The sequence below is a fragment of the Dasypus novemcinctus genome, chromosome 18 (genome assembly GCF_030445035.2).
Source record: "Dasypus novemcinctus isolate mDasNov1 chromosome 18, mDasNov1.1.hap2, whole genome shotgun sequence".
Lineage (NCBI taxonomy): Eukaryota > Metazoa > Chordata > Mammalia > Cingulata > Dasypodidae > Dasypus > Dasypus novemcinctus.
This window is the reverse complement of record NC_080690.1, coordinates 20,204,263-20,224,732: the sequence shown is the minus strand read 5'-3', so window position 1 is coordinate 20,224,732 and position 20,470 is coordinate 20,204,263. Positions and strand designations below refer to the sequence as shown.

General features: G+C 40.7%; 1 protein-coding gene across 1 annotated transcript in view; it reads left to right on the top strand.

Annotated features, from left to right (window-relative positions):
- Window positions 1-20,470, top strand: part of WWP2 (WW domain containing E3 ubiquitin protein ligase 2) — a 164,189-nt gene that overhangs the window by 53,862 nt on the left and 89,857 nt on the right. The window contains exons 3-4 of the mRNA XM_004468114.5: window positions 4,059-4,206; window positions 4,555-4,676. Coding sequence (XP_004468171.1) covers window positions 4,059-4,206; window positions 4,555-4,676 — 270 coding nt within the window. The remainder of the gene's footprint in view (window positions 1-4,058; window positions 4,207-4,554; window positions 4,677-20,470) is intronic.

The window sequence follows — 20,470 nt, the reverse complement described above, 5'->3', positions numbered from 1 at the left end:
TCTTGCTGTGTGACTCACTTGCGTGGGGCACTGGCTTACCATGTGGACACTTGCATGGGCACTGGTTTGCCTCACGAGCATGCTTTCTCTTCTTTTTCACTAGGAGGCCCCAGGGATTGAACCCAGGTCCTCCCATATGGCAGGCAGAAGCTCTATCACTTGAGCCACGCCTACTTCCTAGGAGTTGTATTCTGAAATTATTTAAGAATGATCTGTCATGGTGTCTATAGACAACTTACTTTCAGAAGGTTTACCAAGGAAAGCAGATGTGGCTTAGGTGATAGGATCTCCACCTACCGTGTGGGAGCACCTGGGTTCTATCTCTGGGGGCTCCTGGTGAAAAAAGAGAAAATTGTGCCTGCGTGGAGAGCTGAGTACCCACGTGGTGAGCCAAGTGCCCACGTGAGTGCCCGTGTGACAAGCTGAGTCCCCGTGTGGTGAGCCAAGTGCCTGCTACAGTGCCTGCATGATGAGCTGAGTGCCCACGTGGCATGGCGAGCCAAGTGCCTGCGCGGTGAGCCAGTGCCTGCGCAAGTGAGTCACACAGGAAGGTGATGATGCAACAAAAGATAGATAAAGGGAAGAGTCAAGGTGAAGTGCAGCAGAGAACAGGAAGTGAGGTGGCGCAATTGACAGGGAACCTCTCTCCACAGCAGAGGTCCCCAGGATTGAATCCTGGTGATTCCTAGAGGAGAAAGACAAGAAGAGAAAAAAGAGAAATAGATACAGAAGATCACATAGCAAATGGACCCAGGCAGCAAAAACAGCAGGAAGGGGAGGGAGTGGGGGAAGAATAAAAAGATAGTTTAAAAAAAAAGGTTTACCAAAAAAAAAAAAAAAAATAGCGTGGGTATGTTTATACACACCCAGAGACATATGTCATATATATATATCATGTGCTCTCTAATAGGGTAGCTTCTGTAGCCATGTAGAACTATTTACATTTAAATTAAAATAGAAGTTCAGCTCCTTAGTTACACTGTCCACATTTCATGTGCTCAGTATGCATGTGGCTCGGGACAGCACTGATATAGAGCATTTTCATATCACAGAAATTCTCTCGGATAGCACTGATATACTTTTATAGCTAGAAAAAAGCAAATGTGGCAATGTGGTAGCAATTGGTGAAGTGTATACCAATATTTATTGTTTTAGGCTTTCAACTTTTGGAAATTTTTAAAAATAAAGACTGCTAAGTGCAATGTGTGATACTGGATTGGGAACTGGACCAGGAAAAAAAAATTTTTTTCTCTTCTTCTATGATCGGAATTAATAGGACAATTGGCGAAATTAGACAAATGTTGAATTTCCTGATTTTGATAGTTGTTCTATGGTTATGTGAGAAAATGTCCTTGTTTTTTAGAAATAGGCCCTGGAGTAGTTAGGAATCGGGACACATCGTCTGCCTCTTACTCTCAAAGCTTCAGGAAAAAAGGTGTATGTATTTGAGAGAGTTTGGGGCAGTGGGGAGTGAGAGAATGATAAAGCAAATATAGAAAAAGTTAATATTTGAAGACTCTGGGTGAAGTGTATTTAGAAATTCTTTGTATTATTCTTCTAGGTTTTCCCTAAGTCTGAAATTATTTTGAAACTTTTATTTATTTATTGTTTAATCCCTCCCTCCTTGCAGCTTTTTGCTTGCTGTCTGCTCTCTGTGTCCATTTGCTGCATGTTCTTCTGCGTTTCTTTTTTTTTTTAATTGTCTCCCTTTTTGTTGGGTCACCTTGCTAAGTTGGCTCTCTGCAGCGTGCTGGCGAGCCTGCCTTCACAAGGAGGCCCTGGGCTGCGAACCCAGGGCCTCCCATATGGTAGACGGGAGCCCAACTGATTGAGCCACAGCCGCTCCCCTGAAATTTTTAAAGTAAAAAAAGAACACAAGGCAGCATCAGGGTAGTTAAAAGAACTTTGTGCCAGGAGCCCAAAGACTTGATTCTAGTCTTAGTTTTGCCTAAGCTGCATGACTTAGGATAAGTTCTTTCAACAACCTGGATCGCAGTTGACCCAACTATTAAATAAAAGGTTTGAACTTGTTGATTTTGAAGAACCTGTTTAGGTAAAAATTACAGGACTCTAATTATAACTAAGCTTTCCCGCCCTCCCCTCCCATCCAAGGGTCTTCATGCAGGTCTTCTCTCTCACCACCAGGTGGCCTCAGTTAACTTTGGACTTGAATATTTCATTTTTCTATTCTGAGCCATGTCCCAATGCCCGGAACCTTTATTCCTATTCCCAGTACCTTCCCTTGTGGCTTCTGGATCTTTGCCACAACTGTGGTTTTGTTTTTAGTTTGTTTGTTTGCTTCTTGACTTTCTCCCTACTGCTCCTTTTGGCCTGAAGAAGACAGACACTGCTAAAAACAATCTGGAGATGGATTTTCTTTGCCAAGGGCTGGACCCTTATAGGACTGTCACCTTTCAGAAGAGTCTTGGAGGGAGATGTGTGCCAACTCCTGGCTGAAGGGAGCTCAGGCTACGAGAGTCTCGGTACCATGAGTAAGGAATATCAGTTCTAACCTCTTGAATTGGGGCAGGAGGGAAGACGTCTCATCCCAGTGACCTGGAGTTACCACTGTGGATAACCTCTTCACAAGGGGATGCTTGTATTGCCCCAGGGCACACACTCGCTTACTTTGTGCTGTCAGTCTTGGCTTGCTGGTGCCAAATCAACTTCAGAAATGCTGCTACACAAAGGATGTGAACAGAAGAAATGCAGATAGTTAATTGGCACATGGGAAAAATATTCGTTCTCACTAGTAACTGAAGAACAGCAATAGAATAAATAAGCAAAGCCGGGTAATGATGCTGAGCGTGGTGGTTAAGGCATGGACTGTGGGGTCAGGCTCCCGGGTGCATAGCCTGGCTCTGGGCTCCCGGGCTTTGTGGCCTGCAGTCGTGACCTAGCTACCTCAAGCCTCTGCTTCCTCCTAGGTAAAATGCAGATTCCCTGCCTCATAGGTTTGTTGTGAGGATTCAATCAGGTAATATGTGCACAGCAAAATGTCTGTAGTAAGAGTTCATTAAATCTTAGCCATTATCTTCATAACTATTTTTTTTAAGGTGATACTGGGAATTGAACCCAAGACCTTGAGCATGGGAAGCAGGTGCTCAATCATTGAGCTGCACCTGCTCCCTTTCATACTATTTTTTTTTTAAAGATTTATTTTTTATTTACCTTGTTTTTCTTTATTTATCCTCCCTTCCCCCAGATGGTTCTCCCATCTGCTTGCTCGTTGTTTGCTTGCCTTGTCCGCTAGACACTGGGAACTGAACCTGGGACGTCCCACATGAGGGACAAGTACCCAGTGGGCAGAGCCATATCCACTGCCCATGGACAGAATGTCTGCTGGCCTGTGGGCCTCTGCTCGTTGCGGCAGGGGTGGTGTCTGCTTGTCTTCTTTTAGTAGGAACCAGGACCCCAACCCGGGACCTCCCATGTGATAGGCAGGTGCCCAAGTGGTTGAGCCACATCCACTTCCTAGCATACAGTTTTTCATATATAAGATTTGCAGAATGAGAAAACAGTGCTGAGTGCTGTGCAGTGTTTGGTGAAATGGGTATCCTCAGAGCTGTTGGGAGTCAATGAGCTTACCCTTTGAAGAGAGGAACTGAGCAGCTTTAAGAACTTAAAAAAATATTGATACCCTTTGAAGGAATACTCAGAAACATGCAAATATTTATTCATGTAATTTTCACAGAACAAAAAATTGGAAGCAACAACGAAAGAATGGTTAACTAAATTATGGTACATTCCTACAGTGGGCTTATATTGCAGCCAATTAATATTGCTTTGGGGAAGAGAAATTTTTTTAAAGAATTAGGGAAATAGAAGATGAAAATATGGAAGGCGATTTGCTAAAATTTTAACTGAATTATCACAATATTTTCAGATCAGGAGTGATTTTTTTTTTCTTCATACTTTCTTATATGCAGATTTTTTTTTTTAGAGTCAGGAAAAATAAAAACTTTAATTTTTAGAAGAACAACAAAAGCAAGAGCACCTGCCACGGGAAGCCATCTGGGAGCCTCTGACTCATCTTGGACTTTTTCTTTCTCCTCCAGTGGTGTCAGCAAAGCCCAAGGTGCATAATCGTCAGTCTCGAATTAACTCCTTTGTGGAAGTGGCCGTGGATGGACTTCCCAGTGAGACCAAGAAGACTGGGAAACGAATTGGGAGCTCGGAGCTTCTCTGGAACGAAATCATCATTTTGTAAGAGAATGTCCCTTCTTTTTGAATACGATAATATGGGGACAAGTGAGAAGGCACCCCGAGGGTATTGTGGGCGCTGGAGTTTTCCTGTGACGCCTCGAACCGCGCTGCCTTTGGTACCCGCAGCCCCTCTCTAGGTTTTTCTACATCACTGAGCTCACAGAATGTTCATTATTACCAAATGATTACAGAGTCAGCCTTGTGGGGTGTAAGGTACATGTGAGTGTCTTCCTGTTACTTCCCCACCCTCCCCCCAAAATGTCAACAGTATAGTTTTATCTGTTTTCTTCCAAGTTGGAGGCGTGACTGATCTGCTTGGAGCTGATGAATCAGGTATTTGTTTTCCAGGAATGTCACAGCCCAGAGTCACTTAGACCTGAAGGTCTGGAGCTGCCACACCTTGAGAAATGAACTGCTAGGCACCGCCTCGGTCAACCTCTCCAACGTCCTGAAGAACAATGGGGGCAAAAGTACGTACGACGAGGGGGAGGCCCAAGTGGTTCATTTGTGGGGGGCGGGGTGAGGCGTTTTGGGGCGAGCAAGTCCAGGGCGCCCAGGTAAACCTGGTGGTGCTGTTTTCCCCAGCGTCAGGGGCTGTGATGGACGCTGCCCGCCTCGCGTGCCGGCTGTGGAGCTTTAGGAAGGCTGACCATTCAGCCCCTTTTGTCCAGGGCCCTGGTGGTGGGGTGCAGCCAGGCGCCCCTCCATCCCCCTTTCCCTCTGCCCCCGTCCCTCTTCCCGATCGCGGGCGCCTGTGATACCTGGAATTAAACCGTCAAATGCCTCCAGCCTAAATCAGCGTCTTCCTTGTTTGTGCCCTAGAGCAGAACAAAGCAGCAGTTGTGTGTGTCTGGGGTGGCGTTACAAACAGTGCTCTGCGCTTAGTAGGCACTCAATAAACATTTACTGCATGTCGGAATGTGATGGGAGCTCCATCTTAATGATTCAGGGTGCCTCTGCTGCGTGGAAATATAAATCCTAACGACTGTTTATTGCTGTTTGTGGTCAGTGGCATAACCCGTGGCTGTGGTATTTGGACCCTCCCTCATAAAGCCTCTGTTCAGAGCAGGACCATATGTGGCGAATGCGTGCCGTGGAAAGAAAGGCCCCTTTTTCTCTTGACGTCTGCTGTCCAGAAAATATTTTCTGAAAGTGGATTTAGCTTGAGAGAGACGTGGGGGCAGGGAGTGTTGAGCCCAGGCACAGCAGGGCCCTTTCTTCTGGAGCCTGCTCCTTTCTGCTGGCCTCTTGAAAGGTGAGCCTCGCCTGGTCTCTTCCTTTCTGATGGGCCCACAGAGCTGGGGTATGACCCCCTCTCCCCAGCCTCAGGAATTGTTTAAGACGAGGGATGTGTCTCTATTTTAATTCTGCAGGGAACTCCCCAGTGCTTTTTCTTCTGAGTTGGTCTCTCCTTTCCCGAACACTAGCCTGCCTTTTATAATTTGATTATTAAGGAAGATTATATTTATTACATTATGTGGAAATATGTTTGCAAAAATTCTTATATTAGGATGCAGTGGCCACCATGCGTTCCCTTTTTCTTTTTCCTTCTTCATGGGTCCAGTCAACTTCATTTGTCCAGTCAACAAAAAATACATATCTTTGCTTTTGATTATAAAAGTGATTGAAAGAAAATTTGGAAATTACAGAGACATACATAGGCACACAAGAAGAAAATAAAGTTCACCGGTAAGCACAGCACTTAGTGATAATTACTGTTAACATTTTGATGTATACCCTTCTGAGTTTTTTTCCTCTGGGCACATCTATATTAATAATTAAGACATCACTAAAACAAAATTGAGATCATACTTGAACATATTATCATTATTCCCCACCCCAGATGGCTTCCTTGTGTGTTTGCTGATTGTTTTTTGCTCGTTGTTTGTGCTTGTTGTTTGCTTGTTGTTTATTGTTCATTGTCTGCTTGCTGTCTGTTTGATTTTTCTTTAGGAGGCACTGGGAACTGAACCCAGGACCTCCTATGTGGGAGGCAGGTGCTCAACTGCTTGAGCCACATCCACTCCCTGCTCTTTCGTTTTTGCTCAATGTCTGCTTGTTGTATGCTTGTTGTTTGTTTGTTTAGGAGACACTAGGAACTGAACCTGGGACCATCCATGTGGGAGGCAAGTGCTCAACTGCTTAAGACACATCTGCTCCCCTTGAACATATTATTTTGCAATGTAGTTTTTTCTCTTGAAAATATATCAGTATATCTTTAATTAATCTAAAATTCAATTAAAAATTTTTTTTTAAAGATTTATTTTTTATATATTTCTCTTCCCTTCTCCACCTCCCCCCCAGTTGTCTGCTCTGTGTCCATTCCGTGTGTTCTTCTGTGACCACTTCTATCCTTATCAGCGGCACTGGGAATCCGTTTCTTTTTGTTGCATCATCTTGTGTCAGCTCTCCGTGTGTGTGGCGCCATTTCTGGGCAGGCTGCGCTTTCTTTCGCACTGGGCGGCTCTCCTTACGGGGCACACTCTTTGCACGTGGGACTCCCCTACGCGGGGGACAGCCCTGCGTGGCACAGCACTCTTGAGCACATCAGCACTGCTTGTGGGCCAGCTCCACACAGGTCAAGGAGGCCCAGGATTTGAACCGCAGACCTCCCATGTGGTAGATGGACGCCCTATCCATTGGGTCAAGTCCTCTTCCCCCTTTCTTTTTTTTTTTTTTTTTAAAGATTTATTTTTTATTTATTTAATTCCCCTCCCCTCCCCTGGTTGTCTGTTTTCTGTGTCTTTTTGCTGCGTCTTGTTTCTTTGTCCGCTTCTGTTGTCGTCAGTGGCACGGGAAGTGTGGGTGGCGCCATTCCTCGGCAGGCTGCTCCCTCCTCGGCTCTCCTTAGGGGGCACACTCCTTGCGCGTGGGGCTCCCTTACGCGGTGGACACCCCTGTGTGGCACGGCACTCCTTGTGCGCATCAGCACTGCGCATGGGCCAGCTCCACACGGGTCAAGGAGGCCCGGGGCTTGAACCGCGGGCCTCCCATGTGGTAGACGGACGCCCTAACCACTGGGCCAAAGTCCGTTTCCCTCTTTTTTTTTTTTAAATCATAACGTTTATTGGAGTGTTATACAAAAATAAAATTCAATTCTTAATGACCACCTGGTAGAAGTCTATTATATGTCTGTGAAATTTAAGGTTGAATATGTGGGTAGTTTTCAGGATTTCACAGTCCTAAGTGGTGCTATGATAAACTTTAGGTTCATAGATCTTTGTGCCCCTCACTGAAAATTTCCTGGAGATAAATTATTGGATGTGGACTTGCAGGTTTAAACATATTTCAAGGTTTTTGACAAATGTTGCTAGTTTACCCTCCAGAAAAGTTCTACCAATTTATCTTCCCATTGGCAGTGACTGAGAATGCTGGTTTCTATTGTATGTTGGCATATATTGGGTGTTATATGTGAAAAAAATTTTGTCTATTTGATCATTGTTAACATTATGACAGATTTGTTCTCTATTTCTTCTTGGCTAGCGGTAAATTATAACTGTTTTGATATTTGGGCCTAGATTCTTCAATATGTAGCTCTTAGAAAAATAAAGAACACCTTCTTACATAATTACCACATCATTATCACACCTTGCAATATTAACACGGATTCCTTACTATTATATAATAGTCATTTTATATTCAATTTAACCATCTGCCTAAAACTGCCGTTTTGCAGTTGCTTTGCTTGAACCGGGATTTGGACAAGGCCCACACAATGCATTTTGTTGTTGTGTCTCTCAAGCCCCCCCCATTCTACTTTTTTTCATGCTGTGATTTGTTGAAGAAGATTGAATGCTTTTGAAATGCGTTTATTGCCCTGTTAATGTTCTTTGCTCATATTTATATTGAAGTGTGAGTTTTTCTCCTCTGATATTGAAAGAGCTCTTTATCTTTTAAAGCTGCTAATTTTATGTCTTATAATTTGTAAATGTTTTCCAGTTTTTCATTTGTTTTTTAATTTTGTAGCTTTTTCCCCACCTTTTTTCCATGAAGATTTTTAAACTTTTTGTAGTCAAATCTGTCATCCTTTATATTTCTAGCCTCTCTCTTCTCTCTTTTATGCTTTGAAAGCCATTCTCCATTCTGAGATCAATAAATAGTTACCTCTGTTCTAAATGTTTGTGATTTTATTTTTTCACATTTAATTCTACAATCAAACAAATTTATTTCAGTGAACAGTGTGAGTAGGGATATGTTTAATTTCTTCCGAAGTAGGTAACCGATTGCTCTAGTACTACTTACTGAATAACCATTCATTTCCCCAATGATTTGAATTGCTACTTTCAGCATATATTAAAAACATATGCATACTTGGCTCTGTTTGGAGGCTTTCCGTTGCATCGGTTGCTTTATTAGCCTTTTCAGATCACTGTTTTAGTTGTTGTAATTTTATAACAACTTACTCAAGGTTCTCTTTGCAAAATCTTCTTGCCTCTTCTTTTTGCCAGTTCCATCACATGAACTTTAAATTATTTTGTTGGGTTCTCCCCCATTTCCCACGCAGAAAAAAAATCCCTTGGAATTTTGATTGGAATCCTGTCATATGTAAAGCTAATTTATGGAAAATTTCTTTACTGATTTTTCCTATTTTGGAACATGGAATGTCTCTGAGTTCATTCAAATAATTTTGAAGTTATGTTTATATAGACTCTGTTTTAATTTTTAAAATCATGTTGACATTATTTTTAGTAGGATCTTTTCCTATTATGTTTTCTAAGTCAGTATAGTTGGTAGATGGTTACTGAATTTTATCTTTTCTTTTATAGTCAGTCAGTTTACTAAATTTTTTATATAGATTTTCAGTAGTTTCTTTTGGATTTTCTTGGTAGATATTTATGTGGTTTCTAGGACTGATTTTCTCATCCTAGAGATATTTATCCTTCTTTTTCTTGTCAGTTGCCCTGCAGACACTTCTGTTTTAGTGGAGATGGAATAGGCATCTTACCTTGACTAATAATGTGATGCCTGTAAGTATTAGATTGGGTGTTAATAACCTCTCATCTTGATTTATTAAGAGTTGGCTTTTGTTTTGTTTTGTTTTGTTTTTAAATCAGGAAGCATGTTGGATTTTTATCATATATCTTTTAAGTGACCATTGGGATAATTATACAATTTTTCTTCTTCCAATCTTTATATTAATTTCTCAATAACAGTCTTAGAATGTCTAGAGCACACCTAATTGCTTCTGGTAGATTGTTCTTTGAAAATTATTGCTAGAACCACTTATTAATATATTATTTCATTTTTTCCATTATATTCTTAAGTGGAATTGGTTTGTAGTTTTGTACTATTTTTGTCAGTTTTGGAATCAAGGCTTAGCTAATTTTATAAAGTAAATTGAAACGCTTTTCTAGTTCTGGAACAGACTCTATATAACATGGGAATTATCTGTTCCATGAGTATAGGAAAGAACTCACCCATAAAACCGAACTGGGTCTGGCATCTTTCTTTGAAATAATTCTTCGATGACTTTTTCAGTCCCCCCCCCCCATAATTATTGGTTTGTTCAGATTTTCTGATTCATCTAGAGTCAATTTGGTTAACTCATATTTTCTGGGAAAACTGTTTCATGAGATTTTCACATTTATTAGTATAAGGATTATAAAAAGGATTCTCATTTTAAAAATGCTTATAATTTTCCTCACTTTAAATTTTTGGGCATTGGTATGTTTTTTCACAATTTTTTTCTTGGGTAAGATAAAATTTTTATTTTAAATTTTTGGTTTTTAATTTATCTTTCAAAGAACAACTCCTTGGATTTATCAGTCATACCGTATTTTCTAATATATTAATTTCTGCATTTAACTTTATTAACTTTTTTCTACTATTTGCCTTAGATCTGTATTATTTATTCATTCATGCATTTATAACTACGTGTGTGATTTTTTAAAAATTTATTTTTTATTAGAGAAGTTGTAGTTTACAGAAGAAATGATGCAAAAAATACAGAGTTCCCATATACCTCACCCACATTATTTTCCCTGTTAACTAATAATCTGCATTAGTGTGGTACCTTAGTATAGGTAATAAAACAATATTATTATGGTCATATTATTATCTATAGCCCATAGTTTACATTTGGGTTCACTGTATTGTACAGTCCTAATTTTTGAAAAGGGATTTTTATTCTGGTATATATATGTAACCTAAAATTTCCTCCTTTAACCACATTCAGGTATATAAGGCCGTGGTGATAAGTACATTCCCAGTGTTGTACTACCATCACCCCCATCCAGTACCGAAACTTTCTATCACCCCAAACAGAAATTCTGTGCCAATTAAGCATTAACTCCCCATTCCCTACCCCCCCCCCGGCCCCTGGTAACCTGTATTCTTATTTCATATCAGTGAAATCATACAGTATTTGTCCCATTGTGTCTGGATTATTTCACACAACCTGATGTCTTTGATGTTTGTCCATGAGTTGAAAGTTTAGTACATTTATTTTGTCCTTTTTTGTTTAATAATAAAAACATTATTGCTTTGAACTTGTCTTTTTAAAAAATGTATCCATTTATTTAAAAGTAATAACGAAACAATATGTGTTAACATAACTATTTTCCGAAAAAAAAAATATAAACTGGGGAGATGAGTGGCATTGTTTTCCATTTTTGCAAATCTCTTTAATGTCTGGCATGATAGAAGACAGCTAGATTCTTATGCTTTTGTGTTGCAGTAGGTTGTTTTGGTTGAAGTTTGTGAAGAAAATCTGGCCTCACACAGGTAGTGGGAAAAGAACAAAATATTTTAATAGCCTTTTCAGATAATTGTGGATTTATAAAAAATAGATATTTCACAATTTAATATTTAGTAAAATCGCCTTTTTTTTGGGGGGGTGTCTACAATTCTAAGTTCTAACGTGTAGATAGATTCGTGTTATCTCTCACTACCATCATAGTAAGTATTCATAGTAGTTCACAGTAGTATTATAAGTACTCATAATAGTTGCAACACACCAAAAAACTCCCTTTACCTACCCCCTTTGTAGTCACACCCTCACCTGACTGCTCATGGCTTGGTAACTGCCTCCCTATTATGGCCTATGTCACTGTGGTTTTAGCTTTTCAAGACTGTCATATAAGCTTTGAACTTGTCTTTGATCGTTTTCCTCTGTATATTAAAAAAAATTTAAAGTGCACACATTTTAAGGGTTAGCTTGATGAGTATTTGCGAATGTTCGTCTGTGTAATCACCACTCTGAACAAGATATAGAGCATTTCCAGTGCCTCAAAATGATCCCCATGTCCCTTCCAGTCAATATCTCATCCTATGACCCTGACATAGCCACTGTTCTCTGTTAATTAGTTTGGACGTTCTCTGTGCCTGGCTTCTTTTGTCTGTGAGCATCCATATTTTCACATGTATTTTTTCGTTTGTTTTTTGGTCATTGTGATGTAGTATTCTGTTATATGAATATACCACAGTTTATTTCTCCTTTCTGCTGTTGGTGGGCATTTGGGTTCTTTCCAGTTTTTGGACATTGTGAACAAAGCTGCTATGTGTGTCTTATATATGCATTTCAAGGGCATATGTGTGCATTTCTCTTGGATATATTTCTAGAGGTTTGATTCATAGGGTTTTGCTTTAGTAGATACACTGTCAGTTTTCCAAAGCGTTATACCAATTTGCTATCACATAAATCGATGCTTGTAATTGCTGTTGTGAATTTTCTCTTGTGTCAATAGCTGTTTTGGGGGGATGTTTGTTACGTTTCCCCGTGGTTATGCTGTTCCTGGTGATGGTTGCAGCTCCTGCTGCTGTTGCCGGCACCAGTCTTAGCACTTTATGGCAATGGGCTGGCAGAAAAACGAATCCTCTAGGATAGGGGTTCTTAACCACGGGTCCACAAGATTTTAACTTACTACCTTTATTTTCTCTGGCCCCTAACTGAAATCTAGCATTTTCTTCACTTACGAATGTATGCAATAAATTACAGTAGTGTTCATTTCCTATCACATTACAGTTGTTGCATATTTTGAAAAACCGCTTACGCTCATCCGTACCTCGAAACTGTGGTACTTGTTAGACCCAACGCTGGTTAGGTGTCATAAAACTATGTGCCGCTACATTCCGAGAAGTGGTCTGTGGTTTTCACCTGACTGGCAAAGGGGTCTGTGGAACAAAAAAGGTTAAGAACCCCTGCTCTAGGATGACAATAATACAGCCATGTTTCTTGAAGCCTCTTATTTAGAGCAAGGCAGTGTCCGATGACGGTCACATAGAGAAGTGGTTAAGCACTCTGGAATCAGATTGCCTGGGTTTGAATCCTAATTCTATCAGTTTTGTGAAATTGGACAGTCACTTAACTTGTATGTGCTTCTGCTTCCTCACTTATAAAATGTTGTTTTGAGGATGACATGAGCTAACAACAGTTCCTGGCACACATAAGTACGTTTTAAGTGGGAGGAATAACAGCAGCAGCAGTAGTAATTGTTATTCTGACTCCCCTGATACCTTTCTTCCCAAAGATGGAGAAGTTGAAATCCCAGAGAAGGACAACAGAGACCCTATTTCCTGATGTGGGACCTACTTGCCTAAATGGGAAGCAGCTCTGAGGTTGTCACAAGGGAAAATTCTAAGATTGGACAAATGCACACACTTTGGGGGTCTTGGAGTAGGGAGGCTGTCATTAACAGGGGGTGTTTTGGCACCATGGCCTTGACCCCTGCTCTCCAAATGGAGCTGCTGGGCTGGAAATGTGTCTTAAGCCTGAATACAGCAGGGTGAGTGGGTCCCAGTGCGTTAGGTGACTCTTTTCTCTGTGGCCTGGTCTTCCTGGGAAAGGACCTGATGGGCGGTGGTTGCCCTGTCTGGCATTCTTCTGCTCCATGAGATATAAGCCACTCTCACTCGCTCCCTTGTATTCCTTTGGGCGGACTTGAAACTCAGCTGGCTGTTTCATGCCTCCCTCCTGGCAGAGTGATGTGATGATGGAGGGTTTTCTTTAAGTCCCGCAGTCGCACAGTGATCAGCCCCAGCCAACGCGAGGACCTTGACCTGACTGTGGCTGCAAAGAGGACTTGACTGAGTACTGGTTTGGCTCTTATGGACAGGTCTCATCAACTCTGTGTAGAAGTCAGTTTTCGAGGTTAAATATTGATTTGAATTTTCAAATATAATCTCTGTTACCCAGCTTCAAAATTATGAGCATATGCCTACCCTGCTAGATTATTTTAATTTCTTTCTAAACTGGCAGCAGTTAGAGTTCAAGACTCAATTCTCTCTCGTAGCTCTCCTCCCCTGCTGCTGGTCTCATTAGCACTGCAGACCTTGGCACTACCAGACTGTCCTCGTTTCAAGGAGGAAAATGTAGCTTGAAGTAGACTATGTTTTTTTCTTTTTTATATTAAAGTAATTTCAAATTCAGAGAAAAGTTATAAGAATAGGACAAAGAACTCCTCTATACCCTTCATCCAACTTTTAATCTTTTGATTACTTTAACATTTTCTCCTTATTCTATACATACATAGACAGTTTTTTCCTAAACCATTTTAGAGTAAATCACAAACCTTGTGCTTCTTTACCCCTAAATAAAATATCTATTTCCTAAGAACAAGGACATTCTCTTACCACGTAATCATTAGGAAATTTGACATTTGTATAATTTGTTTTCTAATCCAGGGTCCTTGGGTCCTTATTCAGATTTTCTAATTGTCACAATAATGCTATTTATAGTAACCCCCCACCCTCCCAGCCAGGATCCCATGCATTTAGTTGTCATGTCTTCTTAAATCTAGATCAACTTCTCGGCCTTTTCTTGTCTTTCAGGACACTGTCATTGCAGAGTACAGTTATTTTGTAGAATCTGCTCAATTTGAGCCTGTCTGATGTTTCCTCATGTTTGGGTTCAGAGTATGCATTCTTGGCAGGAACCCCCAAGAGGTCATGTTATGTCCTGCTCAGTGCATTGTATCAGAAAGCTTTTGATTCAGTGTGTTTCGTTATTGGTGACATTAACTTTGATTGTTTGGTTAAGGTGGTGTCTGCCAGGTTTCTCCACCATGAGGTTACTATTTTTCTCTATAACTAAAAAGTAATTTATGGGGAAATACCTTGAAATACATATTTATCTGTTCTTTATCACACTTTCACCAGTGCATTCTTTGTACCCATTAATAATTTTTGCCTGAATCAGTTATTATTATGATAGCTTCAAGATTTTCTCATTTCATCATTCCTTCTACCTTTATTAATTGGCATGCTACTGTAAGGCAGAACTTTTCCTTTTCCTATGGATGTGCATGTATATGTGCTTATCAGTCTTACGGATTCTTATTTTAAGCAGTGGGTTATACTTTATTAGTCATTATTTTGATGGTCAAATCATCCCTGATTTGGCCAATGTGGTCCTCTTCAAGCTTGCTCCTGTATTCTTTTGACATGTCTCCATCAATATTTTTTTTCCAAGCAAAAGTTGGAATTTGCTATATGATAAAAATTTATTACATGGTGAAGGTGTCATTTGAATCAGAAAAGAAAGATGAACAAATCACTGGGTTCGTCAGTTAACCCAGTGGTTTTCAGAGTGTGGTCCCTGAACCTGCAGCATGGGCATCACCCAGGAACATGCTAGAAATGTAAATTCTCATCCTCTACCCAGACCTATTGAATCAGGAGCTCTGGGGGTAGGGCCCAGCAATCTATGTTTACGTAGAATCTGATGCTGCTCAAGTTTGAGAACCCCTAAGCTAATCACTTGGGAAAAATAAATTTGGGTACCTTCATTACACCAACACCAGTGAGGGTTTTCTTTATTTAGTTTTCTTTGTTTGTCTGTCTTTTGGTTGTTTTTAAGGAGATACTCAGGATTGACTTGGGGACCTCATACATCCAAAGCAGGCTCTCAACCATTGAGCTTACACCCTCTCAGCTTTATTTAGTTTTAAAACATCTAATCTTTTAATCAATCTGGAGTGTATTTCAGTATATGGTGTGAGGTGGGGATCTAGTTGTATTTTTTCCTAAAGGGTTTTACATATTTTCATATTGACAATACACTGTCTCATGGAGGGAGGGAGGGTCAGTGTCAGATTAGATACATCTCTTCTCACTGCTCTTACTTTTCACAACTTTCTTGACTCTTTCACCTTAATTTTTCCTGTCTAGATATAGATGTAGGTGTAGGCCAGCATGCTCACACGCACATAGACACACACCTATAAATCACACACACAGACGTACATATCTATGTCAATATTAAAAATCACGAATTGGTACTAAAACCTCCAGTTCCAATGTAGCCCCACAGGGTTCTTTCTAACCTTCCTCCATTGCATATGAGAACCCTGGCTGTCACCCTGTCAACATCATCTATACCTTTATTCAAAGATGAAGTGGACTTTGAAAAGCTCCATGCTTATGTTCTCCATTCTCTGTGTGTATCTCATTTTTTTCCCTACGTGTCTCCCAGATTAAAAAATAAGAAAGATAGGAAAAAGAAAGCAGGTCCCTATTTATTTAAAGATCTTGTAAGCAGAGGGTTGCTGCTGCATTTTACATCCCCAGAACAGACAGACCAGTCAAGAGCTCCAGCGGCTCCTCCCAGCCTCCTGCGAGGCTGCTCTGCCCAGTGGCCCGGAGGCTGGGATTTCAGGGAGGCTGGGATTTCAGGGAGGCATGTGTGACAGACAGTGCGGGCATTTATTTTAAAGTAAACACAGCACTGTTTTCCCAGGTTTTCAACTGAAAGATAAATAAAACTACTGAACGTTGGACCACGAGTCAGAGGGAAAAGCGAGGAAAGAAAGAAAATGTGCTCTTCAAGTAAAAGCAATTTTAAATCTGAATTTTAAAACGTGTTCACGGTTTCTTCAATTGAGGAGGAGGACAAGGGAGAAAGTGAAAGGCAGTTTGTGCCGGTCCTGTAAGCTAGCAGGGAACTGTTATTTGGAACAAAACTACAAACTCCAGTGCCTTGGGTAGATCAGTAGACATGGCTAAATCAGTCCTGTGTGGCCAGTTCATTATTCTTCTGTACTTGGTAAACCCTTAAGACCCAGTTACTTTGGCCTTGCAGAATGCTCACAGTAATATTAGATACTGAGAACTTGTAACTTGTCCCCCAAATTGAAAATGTTATAATTTTTTCTGGTGATGAATGTAAAAAAAAAAAAAAGCAACAACAAAAAACATTCTGCATGTTTATATATATATATAAACTCATTTATCCTACCTCATACTTATGGAGTAGATTGTATTGTCATCCCCTTTGGTGAGGCCAAGGTCACACGCTAGGAACTGGCAGAGTTGAGATTTATTTCAGGCCTCTTTGTCCCAGAGCCTTTGCCTGTAAATTCTGCCTTCTAATGAAGGATAAAATTAAAATCACTTGAAATTCTCTTATTCATAGCTGACTCTGTTAATATCTTGTTATATATTTATTAAGGGTGGGTTTTTTTGGTCTATAATCATATATATATGTATGAATGTGTATAATATATGCCTTTTTTTCCTAAAAGGGAACTCACTATACATACTGCTTTGTAACTTGCTTTTGTTCACCCATGTTTTCCCACATCAATGACACCAGCTTGTTTTTAATGGCTAAAATATGCATTTTATTGTATGAATACACCATAGTTTAAACACTCTATTGCTAACTACTTTTGTACGATTATAAGCAGCTCTTTTTGATAAATCCTTGTAAAGATATCTTTGTGCTTCTCTCCATTTTTTTCTTAGGATAAATTCCCAGGCATAGAATTGCTGGGTCAAAGGGCAGGCACTTTTTGAATTCGCTGCATTGAGACTGGGCTTATTTACACGCTCACCATGAATATCTGCACACCTGTTTCCCTACACCTTCACTGGCTCTGAGTTTTGACAGTCTTTTTTTTTTTTTTTAAGGATTTATTTATTTTTATTTATTTCTCTCCCCTTCTCTCCCCACCCTGGTTGTCTGTTCTCTGTGTGTATTTGCTGCATCTTCTTTGTCCACTTCTGCTCTTGTCAGCGGCATGGGAATCTGTGTTTCTTTTGGTTGCGTCATCTTGTGTCAGCTCTCCTTGTGTGCGGCACCATTCCTGGGCAGGCTGAACTTTTTTTCGCGCTGGGCAGCTCTTCTTACGGGTGCACTCCTTGCGCATGGGGCTCCCCTACGCGGGGGACACCCCTACGCGGGGGACACCCCTACGGGGGCGGGGGACACCCCTGCATGGCACTGCACTCCTTGCGCACATCAGCACTGCGCATGGCCAGCTCCACACGGGTCAAGGAGGCCCGGGGTTTGAACCGCGAACCTCCCATGTGGTAGATGGACGCCCTAACCACTGGGCCAAGTCTGCCACCTTGACGGTCTTTTTAACCCCTGCCAGTTTGCTAGGTGAAAAGTGATTTCTCTTTGTTGTTTTAATTTGCATCTGTTTTTGTTTCTTTTCTCCTTTTTCTCATAAGGCAGCTCCAGTTAGGCTTCTTCCCATGCTGCCCTACCGCAATTGCTTGTACAAAGATTGCCAGTGCCTTCCATATTGCTAAATACCATGGTCACGTCTCACCCTCAGCTCAGTCGACTTAGATTTGACACAACTAATCCTCACGACACACCCTCCTGGTTTTCTGTTTATCTTCTGGTCAGTCTTTTTCATCACCTCTGCTGATTTTCCTCTTTGCTTCTCCAATCTGAAAACTTTGGAATGCCCCAAGTGCTCAGTCCTGAGTGTCTTTGCTTACCCACTGCTGCCCTTTTTAAAAAATGTAATTGTGGTAAAATACATATAACAAAATTTCCCATTTTAACCATTTTTAAGTACGCATTTCGGTGGCATTAACTGCATTCATAATGTTGTGTGGCAGCTATCGCCACCATCCATTACCAAAACTTTTTCCTTGCCCCAATCAGAAATTCTTACCTAAAAATCTATAACTCCTCACCCCCCACCCCCTCCGGCCCTGGTAACCTCTATTCTACTGTCTGTCTCTATGAACTTCCCTATTCTAAATACCTCATGGACATGGAATCATACAAGGCTTGTCCTCTTATGTGTGGCTTATTTCACTTAGCATAATGTTTTCAAGGGTCATCATTTATAGCATGTATCGGCACTATATCCCTTTTAGTGGTTGAATAATAGTCCATTGTCTGGATATACAACATTTTGTTGAATATCCATTCATCCGTCATTACAGCTGGGTTATTTCCACCTTTTGGCTATTGTGAATAATCCTGCTGTGAATCTCTGCTTTCAGTTCTTTGGTGTATATACCTAGGAGTGTAATTTTGGAGTCATGTGGTAGTTTGATGTTTAACTTTCCGAGGAGCTGCCAGAAGGTTTTCCACAACAGCCGCCATTTTACATCCTCACCAGCAATGCATCAGAGTTTCAATTTCTCCACAGCTTTGGTAACACTTGCTTTTTATTTATTTATTTTTTAATTTAAAAAATAATAGCCATCCTAGTGGGTCGAAGGTGTTATTTCATTGTGGTTTTGATTTGCTTTTCCCCAATGACTATTGATACTGAGCACCTTATCAGTGCTTTTTTGCCATTTGTGTATCTTCTTTTAGAGAAATATCTATTCAAGTTCTTTGCTCATTTAAAAAATTGGATTATTTGTCTTTTGTTGACTTGTAGGTGTTCTATATATCTTCTGGATATTAAATCCTTATCAGATACATGACTTCCAAATATTTCCTACCATTCTGTAGGTTGTCTTTTCACTTTCTTGATATTGGCTCTTGAAACAAAAATTTTAAAAATTTTGAAGTCCAGTTTATTTCTATTTTTCTTTTGATGCTTTTGCTTTCAGTATCATATCAAAGACTGAGTCCACTTTTTAATATACACTCTTTCCTTTCATGATCTCATCTGGCCTCACGCCTTTACGTTCAGTCCGTATACTTGATAATTCAAGCCTGTCCTGGCAACCAAAGACTGTTTCCAGATTTCTAATCAGCATCCTCAAATTAACTATATTAATTTAAAACTGAGCTACTTTCTTTCCTACAGCTTTCCTGTGCCATAAACGACTGTACTGTGTGGTATGGGCTAAAAAATCTTCATGTCTTCCTTGAATTTTCTTTCTGTTACAACTCACTTTCAGTCCGTCAGCAAATCCTGTCAGCATTTCTTTTAAGATGTATTCTCAGATCTAATGCTTTGTGATTTCTGCTATCACCCATGTCCATGTCACTGTTACCTCTCACCACTGTCATGGCTTCCTAACTGGTTTCCCTGAAACTGCTCTTGTCTCCTTACATTATCTTTTTGAATCCAGGAGCCAGAATAATCTAAAATGTAAGTCAAATAATTTCCCTCCTCCAGTGGCTTCCATCACACTGAGAGTAAAAATTATTTAATAAGTCCTCTCCTTAGGGCATAAAAGGCTCTCCCTGATATTCCTTGTTGCCTCTCTGGCCTCACCTTCAGCTTTTCTCTTCCTCTCCCCAAATCCTCTTCTGGCCCCACCAGCCTTCTTGCTGATCCTCCAATCCCACGGTGATCTCCTGCCTCAGGGCCTCTGCTCTGTCTGTACCTTCCTCATGGAACCCTTTTCCTCCACCTGTGCTCCTGGCTTGCTCCCTTACTCCCGCAGTCTTTACTTCCTTGACCATACTGTTTTTTTAAAAAGCATACAATTCAATGAATTTTAGAAAACTTACTGAGTTATGCAGCTGTCACCATGAACTTTTCCATCACCCCAGTAAGATCTCTTGTGCCTGTTTATAGTTAATTCTATTACTTCTCCAGCCCCAGGCAACTACTAATCTGCATCCTGTCTCTATAGATGGCCATTTCTGAGACTTTTCATACAAATAGAGTCATACCATCTATGGTCTTGACCATACTATCATCATTGCAACGTTCTCCCTCAAACTCCCTATTTTCTTTCCCTGCTTTATTTTCTTTTTAGTAGTTACCCCATGGGACACTATATATTTTGTTTATTTATCTCATTTATTGTCCTCTGCAACTAGAATGTAGCCTCCATGGGGGCAGGCATTTGTGAATTTTGTTCACTTTTGTGCACCTCTCTACCTGGTGCCTATAACGCAAAAAAGGCAGTTGGAAATAACCGCGTGCGCACACACACACACACACACACACACGAGATGTGTTAAAAGACTGACTTGCTCTGCTGATTTGTGCGGATGAATGTTCTCTCTTCTGATTTGGGTTTTTGTTGCCAGTGTCATGGCTCAACTCCAAGGTAGAGAGAGGGACCAGGGCAGCACTGGGTGCCCACTCTGGGAGGATGCAGGCTGAATCCAGCCCTAGCTCCCAAACGTAGGCCTTTGTTTTATTTCACTCCGATCAGGTTGCAGTTA